Here is an 18,636-nt window from a genome sequence, read left to right as displayed (position 1 = left end):
ACTTTCCTCCTAGACTCAGTCTGAGCAGTCAGACCACATATTTCTAAAGCAGCACATGAAGGTGTGGCTCACACACACACAGGTGAAGGAAACAGCTGCAGTATTAAAAACTGCTTCACTGTCTACAAATATATGAACTGAATGTTTCTTTCAGGCTGTAAAAACCTTGTTTATCCTCCATTACAGTCCTGCATTCAGAGCATTACTTCTGTTATATTAGTACATGTATTTTATTCTGATGAACACATGAAACTCTGAGCTGGATTGAATCCATTGAATCAGAGTCCAGGACTCAGACTAAACACACTGAATGTGTCCTGAGCTCGGCCGCTGTTCCACAGTAACTGCTGTCAGAGTCACTGTTACTGAGTTAGCTTAGCTAGCAGAGCAGCTAGCAGTTAGAGTATGAACTCTGTAAGCAGTCAGTTCGGTCCTGGACATGGTTACTGACATAAAGCTGCTCTCTGCAGCCATGTTTGACCTGCTGCTTTGTAGGACTACAGTAATGGAGGATTTGGAGGCTGAACTGGGCTCTGTGACACTTTTTGTAGTGAACTGATGAAAGCTGCGTCTCAGATGGATGTTAGTCCAACACATCAGACACGACCTCTGCAGCTCTCAGTTGATGTGCACATGAATGATTTGTGTTTCCTCTGCAGGTGAAGGTAGAAAGTGTGTGTGAGCTGATGTGAACTGAGCAGCATGGATCAGTGTGAGGACAGAGAGGAGGGAGTCCCTCCCTCTAAAAGCACTCTGTGTGGGGAACATGAGAGCCAGACCAAAGCTCAGAGGTGAGATGACCATCTCTAACTGTCCATGACTCTTCTCCATGTCACAGCTCAGCACTCACATCACTGCTCCATCATTATTCACACTCATACCTCTGTGTGTGTTGTTTTAAAGCCCAGAGCTGTGGGGCGTACCAGGCTCAGCTGGACATAACCCTGAAACTAATCCAGAGCCTGGACCTGAACCCAGCTGTGTTTCCTTAAAGAGCAACGAGTCGAAGGATGTTGGTGTAAACTTTAACAAAAGACTGTTATGTGACAAAGAGTAAGTACATTATTTTTATGAGATTGTTCATCATGTCTTTAATTTAATATTTCCAGTTTTTCCTTCCTGTCTCATGAAGCTGTGACATTTATTGTTTTTCTTTTAGGATCAATAAGAGGCCAGAATCTCCTGGACCTGAACCCAGCTGTGTTTCCTTAAAGAGCAACATGTCGAAGGATTTTGGTGCAAACTTTAAAGGCTGTTCTTCTGCTGCTGAGAGGTAATCTGTGTCTAGATGTTGTTCCTAACTCTGTATTTCTGAATAAATCCTCATGTTTAATATCAGCTCAGCTCTTTTTCACACATTTCTATGTTGGTGTGTGAAGCGGTGTGTGTTGGAGTGTTTCCACAAACACAGCAGTCAGAGTGGAAAGAGTGGATGTTGTAGGAGGTGTTTGTGTAGTGAAGAGGCTGAGTGTCTGTAGGACTCCAGCTGCTCCAGCAGGTGTCTCCTTTGTGCTTTGCTTCAAACACAGTGTAGGGAGGAGCTTCCACTCAGGTGTTTCAGGTGTTGCTGGATGGAGGAGGACAAATAGTTTTTCCCTTCAGTGACACTTCAGCAGCTCAATGTTCTGGGAGATGTTTGTCTTTATGAAGGTTTATGGATTCTTGTTCTTACTTTGGTGAAACTGAGCAATACATTTTCCATCTAACATTTAAAGTAAATTTCCAGGTGAATAAAAGATCTGCAGCTGCAGCCTCTGTGATGTTTCACAGTCTGAAAGTAACAAATTCAACCAGAGTTCAAACAAAGGCTTAATATACGTGTGTGTTTGATATAATGCCAACAAGTACAAACAGGTGTTCTTACAGGTCTTAATCACAGAGGTCTGATAAGTCTGGTGACTTTCACACTCAGCAGTTTTGCTGCCTTTTATTTTATATTGGCCTTTTTAAAGCCCTTCAAAGTCTCCCACATTCATACAGAGCTTTTAACACCAAACTCCTTTACAGTCCTTCTCCTCTCACACACGATCACACGACTGATTTGTCTGCAGCAGCTGTGTTACTGCTAGTATTTTATTATGTGTGTAATCTCCTCATATTGTTCCTGTGGTTTAGTTTGACTTCCTTCTGCAAACGCAGCTGCTCTGTTGCTGATACACGTCTCCATGAATATGATTGATCAGATGCTGCCAACACCATGTGTTTCATGTGAGCGCTCAGCTGAAACCCTGGGTTGACTTATCGAGTTAATAACAAGCTTCACGTGACTGTGAATGCTAAAGTGAATCCAGATAAAGGAAAGAGACCCTGCTAATGTTGGACTCACTTCTTAGTGTAGATCCCAGGAGGAAGTTCAACATAGCCATTCTTTGTGCTAGCTCGACCAAACCTGAGACCACAGTGCAGGATAATGATCATCATCTGTCTCTGTCAAGGACATTTAAAATCCACAAATAACAAACATAATTATATTTGATCATTAAAAATGATGATTAAACAAAGTGTCAAACATACTTAAGTAGAAGGACTGATGTTTGTGTTAAAATACCCTCTTAAAGCTGAAATACTGATTCAACTTTCTCCAAAAGTTGATTCTGTTCATCTGGACGTAGCATTTTGTGGGAGAAACGTTTCGTCATCATCCAGGTGACTCCTTCAGTCTCAGCTGACTGCAGGTTTCCAATCTTATAAACAGGACATTTGAATAATAACTGAAACCAGTCCACTGAATGAACAATGGGCTGGGAGGTCAGTTCCTTAATCTTAATTATGCAATTCTCATGACCATTGATCAACAACCACTGATCAATGGTCATGAGTCCCATTCACAGAGAGTTGGGGAATGGCTGCAATCACAGCATGTAAGATGGTGACAGATGTACCCTTAGGCCCCCTCCTCCATTCAGAGATGGTCTTTCCCTTTTCACGTAAATGGCCTCCTTGACTCCGCCCTCAAACCAGCGTTCCTCCCTGTCCAGGATTTTACATCCTCATCATTGAAAGAGTGTCCACTGGCCTGTAGGTGTAAATAGACTGCAGAGTCCTGGCCTGACGAGGTGGCTCTGCTGTGTTGTAGCCAAAGGTTGTTTGGTTTCCCCGATATGTAAATCCTGGCAATCCTCCTGCACTTAGCAGCGTACACTATGTTACTCTGTTACTCTGATCCTTGGGGTGGACCAGTTTTTGGCGCAGCGTGTTTTGGGGTTTAAAAGCCACAGAGACCCGGTGTTTAGAAAAAATCTGTCTCAACTGCTCCGATACTCCTGACACGTACGGGATCACTACAGGTTTTTGCTTAAGCAGCGGCTGGTAAATGTGGTTATCCCAGCTTTGACAAAAGTCCAGCTGGGATAACCACATTTACTCTACGTCCAGATGAACAGAATCAACTTTTGGAGATTTACTTTCCTGGATGATTAAGAATGCATCAAGACGTTCCTCCTAAAGTGTTATTCAGTGTTGTGACAGTCAGCTGCTTCAGCTGCTGCTGGGATGGGCTGTGGCAAAGAGAACAGAGAAAATCCAAATCAGAGTTTTTCTCTGAATTAAAAGCAAGGAAACAACAATATATTCTACATGGTGAAACTGATGGTTTATGGTGTTTGGGTCTGTTTTTCTGTATTTATGCAGATAAAGTGTAAACTCAGATGAATTATACCATCAAATGTTAAAGGAAAATATGAGGATGAGTGTCTGTGAGCTGAGAAGGACGTGAAGCGAGCAGTTTATCTCAGAGCTGAAGCTGCTCTGTGTGCAGAGATGAGCTCAGATTCCTGCTGTGATTGATCAGCAGTCACAGAAATGTAGACTTGTAGTTATTACTGCAGTATGGTCACAGCAGATACTGATAAACATGTATTATGAGGATGGATGATCAAGTTTCTCACTCTCTCCTTTAAATCTCAGTTTTTTCTTCTTCACAGTTTATCTGTTAATTTATTAATGAATAACACTGAAAGAGTTTCTGTTATATTTCCCCTTGAACATCAGCTTATTAGGGCGGCATTAGGAAATAGCCCCCCTCCAAAGAATGAATAAATGAATGATGATAATAATAAAATGATTCAAAAGCAGAGCTCAGAGTGGTAGAATGGTCAAACATGGATCCACGGGTGGTTCAACTGCATTTGGTGACGTGACTAAAGCAAATCTTTCAAATAATCCCACAATCAACGGGATGTTGTCTCCTTTACTACGGTTACTTTACTTGGTCACCGTGTGAATTTCTTTGAAATGAACCAAATTCTTTTATTTGTCGGTTGTTGCATATTTAACCTCTACAGTCAGGAAAGGAGGAGATGAGGCCTCAACAATGTTGGGTTGTAGCTGTGGTTCAGGTTACAGTGAGTGTCCATGGAATAAATGTAAGTCAGTGAACTGGAAACATGACTGTGTTCAAACTTTGTTTTCCTTTTTATAATGAGTCTAATCAAAGGTGGACAGAAGTATCTCCACTGTGACTTTTCTGTGTCACCATCAGAGCTTCTGCACAGTGTGGAGAAAGATCCAGAAGCAGAGCTGGACTGCAGACAGCCAGTCAGAGCAGCTGTGTACAAAGTAAGACTGAACATCTGTCTGCTGATGGACTCATTTCTGAAAACTGGACTTCTTGTGTTGTTCAGACATTGAAGAGTTTTCTTTCTCTTTAGTCTCATTGTTTTTCTTTCTTTCAGCAGATGTTGGTCTGCAGGAGGTTTTAGATGAACATAAGATCAGTCTGAGGAGGAGATGTGAACGTGTGACTGAAGGAAGTGATGAAACAGGAAGTAGAACCCTCCTCAACAGGATCTACACTGAGCTCTACATCACAGAGGGACAGAGTGAAGAGGTTCATACCCAACATGAGGTGAGGCAGCTGGAGACAGCTTCCAAGATGGACGCCCTCCATGACGCTCCAATCAGGTGCCAGGACATCTTTAAAGCCTTACCTGACCAACAGAGACCCATCAGAGTGGTTCTGACCAACGGCGTGGCTGGTGTTGGAAAAACCTTCTCAGTGCAGAAGTTCACTCTGGACTGGGCAGAGGGCTTGGAGAACCAACATGTCAGTGTGGTGGTTCTGCTTTCATTCAGGGAGCTGAACCTGATCAGAGATGAGCAGTACAGTCTTCTGGAGCTGCTCCATGTTTTCCATCCAACATTACAGAAGGTCACAGCAGAGAAGCTGGCTGTCTCTCAGCTTTTGTTCATCTTTGACGGCCTGGATGAAAGCAGACTTTCATTGGATTTCACCAACAGGAAGCTGCTGTCTGATGTCACACAGAAGTCATCAGTCAGCCAGCTGCTGACAAACCTCATCCAGGGGAATCTGCTTCCCTCGGCTCTCGTCTGGATAACTTCCCGACCCGCAGCAGCCAATCAGATCCCTCCTACATGTGTTGACAGGCTAACAGAAGTACGAGGCTTCACTGACGCCCAGAAGGAGGAGTACTTCAGGAGGAGATTCAGTGATGAAGAGCTGTCCAGCAGAATCATCTCCCACATGAAGACATCCAGGAGCCTCCACATCATGTGTAGTATCCCAGTCTTCTGCTGGATCACTGCTACAGTTCTGGAGCACATGTTGACTACAGAGCAGAGAGGAGAGCTGCCCAAGACCCTGACTGACATGTACTCACACTTCCTGCTGGTTCAGACAAAGAGGAAGAAGAACAAGTACCATGAGGGACATGAGACGAGTCCACAGGAGCTGACGGAGGCTGACAGGGAAGTTCTTCTGAAGCTGGGGAGGCTGGCGTTTGAACATCTGGAGAAAGGAAACATCATGTTCTACCAAGAAGACCTGGAGCAGTGTGGTCTGGATGTGACAGAGGCCTCGGTGTACTCAGGAGTTTGTACAGAGATCTTCAAAAGAGAGTGTGTGATCTTCCAGAAACCAGTCTACTGCTTTGTTCATCTGAGCATTCAGGAGTTTCTGGCTGCAGTCTACATGTTCCACTGTCACACCAACAGGAAGACAAAGGTGGTAGAAGGTTTTCTAGGGAATTTCCGAGAAGAATACAAAAACAGATCTTTTTTTAAGAACAAGTTCAAGTCTTATAGCTTCACATCACTGGATGTCTTTTTGACTAAAGTCATGGAGAAATCCCTCCAGAGTGAAAATGGCCACCTGGACCTGTTTGTTCGCTTCCTTCATGGCCTCTGTCTGGAGTCCAACCAGAGACTCTTAGTAGGTCTGCTGGGTCAGACAGAGATCAGTCCAGGAACCATCCAGAGAGTCATCAACAACCTGAAGGAGATGAACAGTGATGAAATCTCTCCTGACAGAAGCATCAACATCTTCCACTGTCTGATGGAGATGAACCACCTCTCATTATTTCAGGAGATCCAAGAGTTCCTGAAATCAGAGAACAGATCAGAGAAGAAACTCTCTGCAATCCAGTGCTCAGCTCTGGCCTTCATGCTGCAGATGTCAGAGGAGGTTCTGGATGAGTTGGACCTGCTTAAGTACAACACATCAGAGCAGGGACGACAGAGACTGATTCCAGCTGTGAGGAACTGCAGAAAGGCTGGGTGAGTCCAGATGTGATCATTAACATCATTGATCAGTGTAGGTTAGTAGTTTAATTTTGAAAATAAAATCAGATTGTAAGCACAAAGTGTTTGTGTCCGTACGCTGCAACCTTCCACGCCATTCCTTTATTGTACAGACTCAGCAGCAGCTCCATGGATCCCAAATCCAAGAGTGGAGAACAGATTTGAAGTGTGTCACATCCATGCAGTCACAGCTGTTTCCACCATGTTTCCACTGATATTGATCCTGTTCAATGACACGTTTCATATCAGTGAATATGTTCTTTAGGACGTCCACTGACATGTTTAAGTGTCCTGCTGGAAATCACTCAAATCATCCATGAAATCCATGAAAAATCCTTTTAGTGTTTCTAACTTCACCCTCTGTCCTCTCTCTCTCTCCATCCTCCTCACTGCTTCTTTCACTGATAATCACACAAACATCGTATTCAGCTACAAAATAACACAATAATATCGTCTGATCATCATTATTATAAGAGCAGGATCCATATTTGATATCAGAGTAACACACTGCTTGGTTATGTGCAGTCATCATCAGTGACTGTGGGTCAAACAGAAGCTCTCTGATTGGTTGCTGACCTTGGTCACCTGTCCACTCTCACCTGTTTGTGTTTGCTCTCTCTTTGCTGTCTCCATCCTCTCTCTCCTTTCTCTCCCTCTCTGTCTTTGTACGTCACTCAGGTCCAATGGAAACAGTGACATTTACAAACCAATCAAAGACAAACTGATCCATGTCAGGTTATAACAATATTCAAAGTGAATACAGGCTGCTGCTGGACACAGACAGGTAACATCATTTTGACTTGCTGTCACCTGGATCTGGACTCATAAACACTGAAGCCCTGAACAGGAATACAAATCATTTTCTGCCAACTAGCGACACAGCAGCAGATAATGGCTCAGAAAGCTCAAATGAGCCAATCATTTCTGTGTTTAGTTCCCCTGAAATCAGATCTGATATCAGCAGCTCTGAGTTCATTCATCATTATTGTCCAGTGATGAGATTTCTGCTCCGTTTGGTAACAGTCAGCAGGTTTTTCCTGCGTGTGGACGTGAACAGTCGTACCTGACAGCAGGTAGCAAACAGAGATCATCTTTCCAGCTGGAACTCTTCACTGAGCTGAACTCATTCAAAATGTTCTGGAGTCAAAACAGGAAACAGTCCAAATGTGTGTCTTCACTCTGACTCTGGATCAGATCTCAGTGACAGACTGTGGACATTATGGAAGCCTAAATGTGACACCATCTTCCTCCTTCATCTGCAGATTAAAGCCAAACAAAGATTCTCATTAAAAGTCTGCAGGTCTGAGAGAGACTCAATCGTTGTGTCATGTCAAACACAGTAAGAGGAGCTGAAGCACAGATGTGAAGAGCAGATTCATCAGATTATGACCTCACTCTGTTTTGTCTTCATATACATTCAGTCTGTGTTTATAATGCAGATTTTCTGCTTTTATAATAACACATTTTATATTTTCTATCATCACAGACTGACTTGCTGTCGACTCTCAGAGTCTCACTGTGAAGTTGTGGCCTCAGCTCTGAAGTCCAACCCCTCCCATCTGACAGAGCTGGACATGAGTGGAAATGATGGCCTCCAGGATTCAGGTGTGAAGCTTCTGTGTGCTGGACTGGAGAGTCCAAACTGTCGACTGGAGACTCTGAGGTGAGTTCACTGACTGCGGCTGTTGTTGTTTTTCTATATTTCAGGTCTTTGATTGATGTTTGAAACTTTCTTTAGTTCCTAAATGTTCAGGATGTGTCTGAAGACAAATGTGAAGAAGTTTGAGTGCTTTCAGAAATGTTGTCTGTGACTGTGAGCTGCTGCTACAGCCTCCAGATTAGCCAGCAGCTCATCCTGCTCAACATTTCCTCACCAACTTTAATGGAAGTGTGATGTTTTCAGCTGGAGTGATGGTCAGGGTGGCCTCCCTCTCCTCTTCTTCTCCTCTTCCTCTTTCATTTGTAAAGCCACTTCTGCTGCTTTCATTCATTTGGAAGTCCTGTAGCTGAGTTTGGGAGAGACTAACAGCCTCGGCAGCAGAGGGGAGAAAGGCTGTAACACCACCACTTTACTCTGTTCTACCTGTCACATCATTTTATCAGGAAACAAATATGCTCATGTTTTTACTATGTTTGTCTTGAAGATGTAAGAAGATCACTGTTAAGTCTAATTGTTGAATGTTGCCATTGTGTTTCTTAAATTTGTACAGTCTTAGTTCAAGCAGTAGGATCAAAGCCATTCCTTTGATCCTGACCACCTCTCCAACCACTCTGTGCTGGGGGAGGTTTTATTGTAGATACATCCTATCTGAAAGATCTGTTTCTTTTGATGTAAACTTCCTGGGTTTACGACCCTTTGGTCAGCAGGAGGTCTGACACACACACACACACACACACACACACACACACACACACACACACACACACACACACACACACACACACATTCTCACATAACACACACACTCAGTGTATACATTTACATACAGTCCTTGTCTATGTAACCAAACGGGGTTGCAGGGGGAGGTGTTTTGTAAACTATTGTTTGAAGTTTGTCAATAAAAGGCAGCGAGAGGAGGCCACCATTGTGGTCATTTCGACGTGCTGGTCACAGATGGAAGGGCCTCCCTTGCGCAAGAAATCGATCGAACACTGTTGCCTTGTTTTTCTTTCATGGGAATAAGTCCTGGATACAGCGGGGTCTGAGTTTAGACCCAACAATCACATGGTGCTTTTTATTATTGTGTTGGTTTGTTTGCTGTCTCTTGGATGGAGCCCAGCTGTGCGTGGCCCCTGGGCCTGTGGTCAGAGTGTGTGCTGGATAATCCGGCCCAGGATGAGGCCAAACTGACATGGGATGAAATGTCTGTCACATAATTGAGCTTAGTGTAGTTTCATTTCTGCACAATTTAAAAACAACCAAAACTTTGTTCTGTCTTTTCTATGTTATACTGTAGACTTTCTTTGATACTGTGTCCAAAAGGAGCAGCTTTTACTTTGAAGGGGAGGCGTCTCTGTTTCCTCTTCAGGTTGGATGATGGAAGCAAATTAGTAGCTGTGTCCCAAAACGTCGGCTGCATCGTCCAGAGGCTGCATTTGAAGGCCGATTACGTCACAGCCAGGCGATGAAGGCTGTCCGTATTTGTCGACTCCTTCAAATGTGCCCGACAAATGCGTCCTTCATTTCCCCGAATTTGAAGGATTCATCGGGTGTGTCCTTCGTGGCCCACCATATCCCAGAATTCATAGCGCGGCCCAGCCAAATTTCAGCTGCCAACAATGGCGGCTGCTACTAAGTTTTCAAATTACTCTTATTAATCTTTCTGGGTCACAAAATAAACTTTTAACATATTTTCAGGCGAGAAAGTAGCTGTGTAAACTTCAAATATCTGCTTGGTTTATCAAGACATCACATATTTGCAAAAGTGTGCCGACGTTTTCGGAGACGTCTGTTACCCACCCGCTCGCTAGCAAGCCGGGGGGTTCAATGGTCACTCCAGCCGGCGAGAGCAGCGGACACCCGGCTTCATCGTTTTCAGACCCCGCTCTTTCGCTACTCAGGTGAAACACGATATATAAGTCACTCGGATAACTTAAAAATGTAATTGTTTGCCTTTTTTCTGTGTTTTATTTGTTCCGGAGTAAATCGGTTTGGCTGAGATCAAAGTTCCTCCGGGATTTTCACACAGCTGAATAAACATTAAACAGGAAACTGATTAAACAGAAGTGTGAGACGGTCGAGAATTTACGCCAGTGTCCTGTTATATTTTAGATAGCAAGGAGCAGACGGCCGAGTTTATTAAACTCCACCAACACAGCGGTGACGCAAATCTGAAGGCTAGACCGTCCCATTTCACAGCCTCGCACTTCCAGCCTTTTCGATCTTTGAAGGACCCGGCCCACGTAGACCGCGAATACCGGGTCCTCCGAAGGATGCAGCCGACGTTTTGGGACAAAGCTAGTGTGTGATGTTCTTTCAGTGTTGCACTTTGTAGACGCTCCCTGAGCACTGGTCTCACAGCCAGCTGCACATAGAGACCAGTGTTGTTAGTCCAGGTCAGAAGATGACTTGTTGGAATGAAAATGAGCTTGTAGTTTGTCTGCTTTAATAATGTGACTGGAAAAAGGTGTTGGACTTCAAATATGTCCATTTCTTTCACACTTCACCTTTAAAAGTGAAGCCTTGTGGTTCCTGGAAGGAAAAACACGACTTTTTCAAGTCTTTGTCCTGTTTTTATGATAAATGTACGACTTTAATGTGAAACAGTCAGAGTTTTTTCTCTTGTTGTGTTTGTTTGAAGCTGCTTCCTGTTGGCTTCAGCTGTTTGGAGTTTCCATTTTCTAAACTTCTACATTCTGAACCTTCTTCAGCTCTGAACAGATGATGAAACACTGAATGATTTCAAGCTCACACTTTGTCTAATAAACTTACATCTTTCATTCTTTATACAGATTGAGTCGCTGTGGTTTGTCAGAGATCAGCTGTGATTATCTGGCAGCAGCACTGAAGTCCAACCCCTCCCATCTGAGACAGCTGGAGCTGAGCCTGAACACCAACCTGCAGGATTCAGGAGTGAAGCATCTGTGTGGTTTCCTGGAGAGTCCAGGATGTGGACTTGAAACTCTGAGGTCAGTCAGCATGTTTTAGTTGTGCTGAGATGAATATGATGTGAAAGTTGTGCTGACACTAAACTGCAGACATCAGGCTGATATTATACTGATCCACACTGAGGATCTTCATGGTAAAGTCTGTTTTCTTCTTCTCTGGTTTAGTCCATTGACTGCAGCAGAACAATGTTCACATTTCAAACAGTGAGACTCAACGTATGGCCCGCGGCCCACACACGGCCTGCCCACCTTCCCTGATTCAGAGAGAGGGGACCCTGATTAACTGTGTAGTGTTCTTCCTCACAGTTCTAAGTATCAGACACAACAATGAATAATCCACAGCTGACTGTCTTTAGCAGGTCAAAGGTCACGGCACACAGCAGACAGTGGGAAATATTATAACTCTGATCATTTATCAGCACATATCCATATGTATAAAAACAAAGCTGACACTGTGAGACTTGATCAGAGGTGTGATCATCACAGCAGAGGCCTTTGTGTCAAAGTCACTGAGGATCAAACAGAAACACATGAAGCAGATTTTCCTGTTCTGGCTTTTTATAGCAGATAACCTTCAAAATATTCTGCAGTCCATCAAAAACTGAAGCAAACCATGAATCAACATGTGAACATGAGCTGATGCTGCTGAAGTGAAGCAAAGTTACAGAGGTTTGATTACAGACACAGCTGAGAGTTTGTAATCTGTCATCATTTTAAAAGGTTTACATTTCTTCAGTATATCCACATTTGCAGCTGGTACCTCAACCTCCACTTGTCCAACACAACTGCTGTCCACTGCCTCCATGACATTGTGATTTTGCTGTTGGTCTTCTGTCAGATCTTCATCAATCACTTCTGCACGGGGCACACCTTCAGACTCTGCAGCTGCATAACGAAAGCCTGTAAGATAAAATTAGACATAAGGTAAATGTACACCAATATTCCAATGACAGGTGTGTGATTCATCTGGAAGTTATGTGCGGATTAGTGTACAGTGATAGCAATTTAGTATGTTTTTAGAGGGGGGGGGGGGTTGTTTACCTCCGATGGGTGCTCTTTTTCGCTTCCGTTGCGTACGCCTTGAGTGCCGGTCCGAGTCTGATACAGGTATGTCGTCATGCCCCATGTGCAGTGTTGGTTCCCAGTCTGGATTTGTTACATCCATTTCATATGCTGGTTTGCCTGCAATAATGCCAAATCATAAGCTACTCAGTCGACATGATGTGGTTCTGCAGCATCACACATTAGCATGTTTTATCTCATTATCTATGACCTCAGCACGTTGAAAATCACACTAAAAGCCTTTCAAGAGTGATATGAATTAATTTAGAACTCACCGGAAAGAAAATGCCGTGAGCAAACCAACAAAAAGCTGGGGATTGCAGAGAACTCGATATCCGCTCGTCTCACCGCTGCAATCCAAGCCTGACGTCTTTGTTTAGTAATATCGGATACATGGGATCCCTCACGTTGCCTCCAGGACGGAAAACGATGAAAAGAGAGCCCGTTATCCAGCTTCTTGCCTTCACGATCGTGTGATCTAACGTTGCAACCGACAACACAACACGTACGATCCATAGCTGAAATGGTATCCTTTGGCTGGCCTACTGTCATGGCGGAAGGGGGCATGGCCCATCTCCCGTGACATCACGCTCCAAAGCCCTATAGGTGGGAAAATGTACCTTGTCGACCAATCAAAAATGATATGGAAACATGACATTTGGTTGTTTAGCAAAAGGGGGAAGTTTTAGGAGTGACCGGCAAGAGAGAGCGAGTGAGCGAAAGAGAGAGAGAGTTTTGATACGTGAGAGATTTGTGACGTTTACCGTGTTTGGTCTCAAGTTAGTTTGTTGTCTTGTGTATTTAGTGTGTAGCTGTTGTTTTGTTTTGTGTGTCAGTTCTACTAGTGATCGTCACAGTTGCTGCCTTAAAGCCAACAAAGGCAGATTGCAGTGTAAACGCTGAGTGACACACCTGGGCCCTGTTTCAGGAAGCCGGTTTGGAAAACTCAGAGTGAAAAACGACACTCACGGTTGAGTAACCCCGAACTGTCCAACTCGGAATATTCCGTTCCAGAAAGGCTGATAACAATTAGTTCAATCAAGGCGGAGTTGCTTTAACCCCAAGTGAAGCGCGCGGACGAGGATACATAAAGCCCTGATAAGCGGAGCACAGATTAAGCGAGTCACCATGGAGACGGAGGGAAAGAAGGCGCGGGCGACGTATTTCACAGCGCTCGAGGCGGAAATTCTGATGGCAGCATATGCCGACAGCATGCACATCATGCAGAAAAAAAGCAACACAGCCGCAGCTGCAAAGGAAAGGGAGCATGCATGGCAAAACATAGCCGACAGAGTCAATGCGTGAGTGTTAATATAAACATTGATCGAGGGATTTCCACCCATTTAACACGTTATTTTATCATATGTTATTTTATTTGTTATTGTATACATTTCATTTTGTGATGTGATGTGAGCGCAGGTGCAACCCAACAGGCCCCAAACGTTCCTGGCAGCAAGTAAAAATGAAATACAAGAACATAGTCCAAACAGGTGAGGTGTAATTGTATCATGAGCCATAGTGCTTGGTCTGTGTGTCCTATGTAGATCAATTGCAGTTAGAGGCCACAGTAATTTCCCCTCTGTGAGCACTTATTGAAACTATCTGAGCACATTACAAGTACATACTTGCTTACTCTGTATGCTCAAATGTGTGCTGTCACAGCCAACAGAAAAAAAGCGGAGGCCCGGAAAACAGGTGGGGGTCCTCCACCACCACCACTCACAGAGGCTGAGCAGTTGGCCCTCAGCCAAAACAGTGGGCGCCCTGTGGCTGAAGGCATCTCTGCGGGGACATCCTCTGAGTCAATAACCCCGCAAGACACAAGTGCCTACATAAGGGGTAAATCCAAAACAATACATGGCGTGCATACATCCATTCTGCACAGTCACCATGACCAAAATGAACTATGTCGCAGTGCAGTTACTGTCCTACTGACAGAGAATGACAGTCATCAAACAGTTAGGTGAATAGACAACACTGAGACACTTGGAAACTGTTAACGTGCTGCACGGGTGAGGGCCCAGGGAGAGACTCACACACACCGAGCTGCAGTGGTACGTCTTTATTATGTGCATAGCGGTGTCCGTTAATTTTGCATACGTGTGTGTGTGTTAACCCCCCACAGGGTGAGCTCCCTGTTCCCAGAGACAGAGCGAGTAGTACATTCCGTACCCTCCCCAATGAGTGTAACATATGAACATATACCTCAATGCAACATAGAGCTCATAAAAGCGTTTCCACCCTGACACCTACTGATTTTGCCTTCCCTCAGTGTCGGTTGTCTCCGAGAGCATACTGACAATGAGGTGTATGGTGATTGGTATGTCTGGTAATTGCCATTTGCGCCCACATAAGTCATGAGTGACCTGTATGAACCCCATATTCCCCCAGTTGACGGTGATGGTGTACTGCATCTGGTGCAGCCCCCTGTTGAGCCAGACCGACATGCAGTTGTGAGTACTCGTAATACTCCACAGACTACATGTGTCAACAGTGGAACAGCAATGTTGTTAAATGTCTCCACCACAGGCACATGATGACGACACAGTGACAGCTGCTACAGAGGAGGCCGCATCAGTGCCACACTATGAGGTATACAGTGTACAGTGGAAAATATAACAACTGACTACAATGTGGCACTATGATGACACCATGGACCTACTATGTCCCCGGCAGAGTGATGCTGCAAATGAGGAGGAAGAGGGTCCAGCCACTCCTACAACGAAGCTTTCCGCAGTGGGTTGTCCAGCACACATTCACAACCAACCTAAGTAGGCATGTACTATGGATGCCAATGCTATGTCCTTTGTTGCAATAGCTCCCTGTGAAGCAGCTGTATAGAACATATCTGGCCAGGAGGATAAGGAAGTGTGATATGGAAATGGTGCACCTCCAGCTGCAGATCCAGAAGTCGAAGCTGGAGATTGTACTGCTGGAACAACAGTTAAGGGTGGGTGGAGTGATCATAGATGGACGAATCATGTCAGTGTTCGTACAACATACTAATATTCGCATTTATTCATTGTGCACAGGACATACAGGGTGAGCAATAAAACAAGTTGACCACAGTATCTGTGTATTTGTCTCGTGACATGTTGGGTTGCCGGGTCACAGGAAATGGTTGTGGCATATGGTGTCTCTGACTGCTCGCCCATCCTGTACGTTCGTGGGTGGGTCAGGATGTCCATCATGTGGATCACTGCTGTCGTCTGGTTCAGCTGGACACTGTTCACCTCTAATTGTGGCAATGTTGTGTAGGATCACACATGCCACAATGATGTCACATGCCCTTTCTGGGGTGACTCTGAGTCCACGAAGGCACTGGAACCGGGCCTTGAGCATTCCGATGGTCATCTCAACTCTGGCCCGTGTCCTGCAATGGGCCAGATTATAACGCTGCTGTGGGCCCGGTTCAGGGTCAGGGTAAGGGGTGAGCAAATAGGGTAGACATGGGTACCCCCTATCACCGAGCAGGTGGCCAGTGAACTCTCCTAGGACAGAAGAATACATGTCAGTGCAAACGTCCCTGTGGCAATTGGTCTCTGTATATTTCACAGTTACTTCGACCCACCATGTCCAAATCTGTTGCTCAGTGTACATTCTCGGAAGATCCGTGAGTCATGGACAGAGCCTGGCCACTTGGCTTCCACATTTGTGATGATGTTGGCAGCATCACATATGATCTACACAGTGCAGAGTACACATATTAGCATCCGTTACCATGATGCCATCACTTGTTGGTGTGAAATGCTACAGGGAATTATGTACCTGTACATTGATGCTGTGGAAAGACTTCCTGTTCACAAAGTCTCCTTCATTTGCTGAGGGTGCAATGATTGGGATGTGGGTGCCATCTATACAGCCAATCACGCCTGGGAACCCTGTAAATTTATGTACCATTTAAGTAGTAGTTCAAGTATCACCACATCATACATTACGTTTAGGTCCTCCTGATACCTGCAATTTTGTGGAATCCCTCTTTGATGAATCTTGTGGGTCTGTGACCGGGGAACACCACAAACGAGTGCAGGAGACGTTTCAGTGCTACTGTGACATTCCTGACTGCCCGACAGACGGTAGCCTTGGAAACGTGCTCAGCGTCACCGATATTGTACAGGAAGCTCCCGTTTGCAAAGAAACGGAGTGCGGTACAAAGAATATGTAATGGACTGAGCGCATGTCCGCGATGTGTCACATGCGTAATATATGGCCTGAGGATGTTATCCAAATAACTTATTGATTGTGCTGAGAAACGGTAACGTTCGCACAGGAAATCATCAGGTAATGATAAGATGTCCAGACGCGCTCGAATCACTCTCTCCCGGCGGAGAGCTCTGCGGAGAATTTGGGCTTCGATATCTACCGGCTCTTCAAGGAAGGGACACGCCATGTCTGAGACTTCCTACTGTCAGGTTTCCGACAAAGGGGCGGAGACAGTCAGGGTTAGTTGTAGTAAACCTGCTAGGGGGCAGGTTAGCTTCACGGCGTGTGTCGTCATAGTGACTCACTCAGGCTGCAGCTGAACTCGCTTTGTGAAACCGAAAACCCAGAGTTTTCGTTAACTCAGGGTATACTTACTCAGTTTTTCCACTAAACCGGCTTCCTGAAACAGGGCCCTGCTGTCAGACCTGCAGGTTTATCCCTGTGCTGTTCTCATATGTGTTAGAGTGACACAAACTATTGTTTGACACCTGATTGTTCTGTAAATAGTTTGAAATGATTATATGAAAAACGTCTGAGCCTTGGCTGCATTTTTTGGTAAATAGTACCATATAACTTTGTTGTTTGCAAAACGTGTGCGTATTTTTAAAAGTGTACAATCTCTATTTGCATTTCAAGTTATGAAGATGATTCGTTAAATATGTGTGTGGTTTTTACAGTCAAAATATCACTTTCTACTTGTATTTTAAATTTTGTCTGAATTTAGATAAATTGTGCTGATACAGTTGGTCAAAATGAGAAAATAACAGATTGGCAAGATGAACTGTTTTTAAAGGTAAAATATAGAGGCCACATCAAAAGTAGTCAAGAAGGGTTAAAGGCTAAAAGCAAAGTTGTCACCAAGTACTGTTTATATTTGTGTGTATTGCTGCAGCTTTTTTGAGTATTAATTTGGTGCCTTTGTGTGAAATAATGGTATTGTGAGTGATCCATATAGTCACAAAGAATAGCCACTTGTTTCTGTGCTACCAAAGTTCCCCGGCTTTCATTCAAAATGTGTTTATCGTCAGCACCTGCACATTAAACTACTTAAACATTATAAATGTCTTCAAGCTCACACTGAGGCCTGTGGGGTACTATCAGCCACTGAGACAGTACACACATTTATATGTGTTTGTATATGAATATTTCATACTTTAAGACTGCCTGTTTATTTAAGGGAGATGAACAAAATACATTGGAATTGTACAAAATAATATCATGGATGATAAATTAAATAGATTTTAAGTAGATGCTTGTGCATTCTTAAAGTCTTATATGTTGAACTGAACTATGTGATCTGTTCAAAGCCTTAATCTTAATTTGAAGTGAAATGTGCATTTTGAGTTTATACACTATGTATATAAGGCGACCGTTTCCTTTTGCAGTATTTTTGTGTGGTGTACTTTTCTATGTCTTAACAAAAGGGGAACAAAGGTGTTTAAGTTCACCTAGGATGATGTGTTTTAATTTTCACATGGTCTTGCTTGAATTTGACCCTGACAAAGGCGTATGAACTCTGTCAGCTGTTTGGAGTTTCCATTTTCTAAACTTCTACATTCTGAACCTTCTTCAGCTCTGAACAGATGATGAAACACTGAATGATTTCAAGCTCACACTTTGTCTAATAAACTTACATCTTTCATTCTTTATACAGATTGTGGGACTGTGGTTTGTCAGAGATCAGCTGTGATTATCTGGCAGCAGCACTGAAGTCCAACCCCTCCCATCTGAGACAGCTGGACCTGAGCTCCAACAACAAGCTGCAGGATTCAGGAGTGAAGCATCTGTGTGGTTTCCTGGAGAGTCCAGGATGTGGACTTGAAACTCTGGGGTCAGTCAGCATGTTTTAGTTGTGCTGAGATGAATATGATGTGAAAGTTGTGCTGACACTAAACTGCAGACATCAGGCTGATATTATACTGATCCACACTGAGGATCTTCATGGTAAAGTCTGTTTTCTTCTTCTCTGGTTTAGTCCATTGACTGCAGCAGAACAATGTTCACATTTCAAACAGTGAGACTCAACGTATGGCCCGCGGCCCACACGCGGCCTGCCCACCTTTCCTGATTCAGAGAGAGGGGACCCTGATTAACTGTGTAGTGTTCTTCCTCACAGTTCTAAGTATCAGACACAACAATGAATAATCCACAGCTGACTGTCTTTAGCAGGTCAAAGGTCACGGCACACAGCAGACAGTGGGAAATATTATAATTCTGATCATTTAT

At 44.1% G+C, this 18,636-nt stretch overlaps 2 protein-coding genes and 1 long non-coding RNA gene across 3 annotated transcripts in view; 2 read left to right on the top strand and 1 right to left on the bottom strand.

The window, feature by feature from the left end:
* LOC146577576 (protein NLRC3-like) overlaps positions 1-11,459 on the top strand; it is a 72,998-nt gene extending 61,539 nt beyond the window's left edge. The window contains exons 6-8 of the mRNA XM_085268231.1: positions 4,674-6,513; positions 8,024-8,200; positions 10,990-11,459. Coding sequence (XP_085124357.1) covers positions 4,674-6,513; positions 8,024-8,200; positions 10,990-11,185 — 2,213 coding nt within the window. The 3' untranslated portion in view covers positions 11,186-11,459. The remainder of the gene's footprint in view (positions 1-4,673; positions 6,514-8,023; positions 8,201-10,989) is intronic.
* A 1,196-nt stretch (positions 11,460-12,655) lies between these two features.
* Positions 12,656-18,221, top strand: LOC146577574 (uncharacterized). The gene is made up of 7 exons (XM_085268403.1): positions 12,656-13,697; positions 13,870-14,046; positions 14,599-14,660; positions 14,737-14,799; positions 14,884-14,943; positions 15,026-15,157; positions 18,065-18,221. Exons 1-7 carry the CDS (start codon positions 13,670-13,672, stop codon positions 18,098-18,100), a joined length of 558 nt encoding a protein of 185 aa, XP_085124529.1. The 5' UTR covers positions 12,656-13,669; the 3' UTR covers positions 18,101-18,221.
* LOC146577575 (uncharacterized) lies at positions 15,501-16,301 on the bottom strand. Its single transcript, XR_014891423.1, has 3 exons — positions 15,976-16,301; positions 15,779-15,890; positions 15,501-15,698 (listed from the first exon to the last, which is right to left on the bottom strand). It is a non-coding gene; the product is annotated as an uncharacterized LOC146577575 (long non-coding RNA).
* Positions 18,222-18,636: the final 415 nt, after the last annotated feature.

This window comes from Mchenga conophoros, linkage group LG3 (assembly GCF_057382185.1).
Source record: "Mchenga conophoros isolate Kocher_MC1m ecotype Shallow Benthic linkage group LG3, M_conophoros_male_GT1.1, whole genome shotgun sequence".
Classification (NCBI taxonomy): domain Eukaryota; kingdom Metazoa; phylum Chordata; class Actinopteri; order Cichliformes; family Cichlidae; genus Mchenga; species Mchenga conophoros.
The sequence above is the reverse complement of the archived record's forward strand: the minus strand, read 5'-3'. Positions and strand labels throughout refer to the sequence as shown.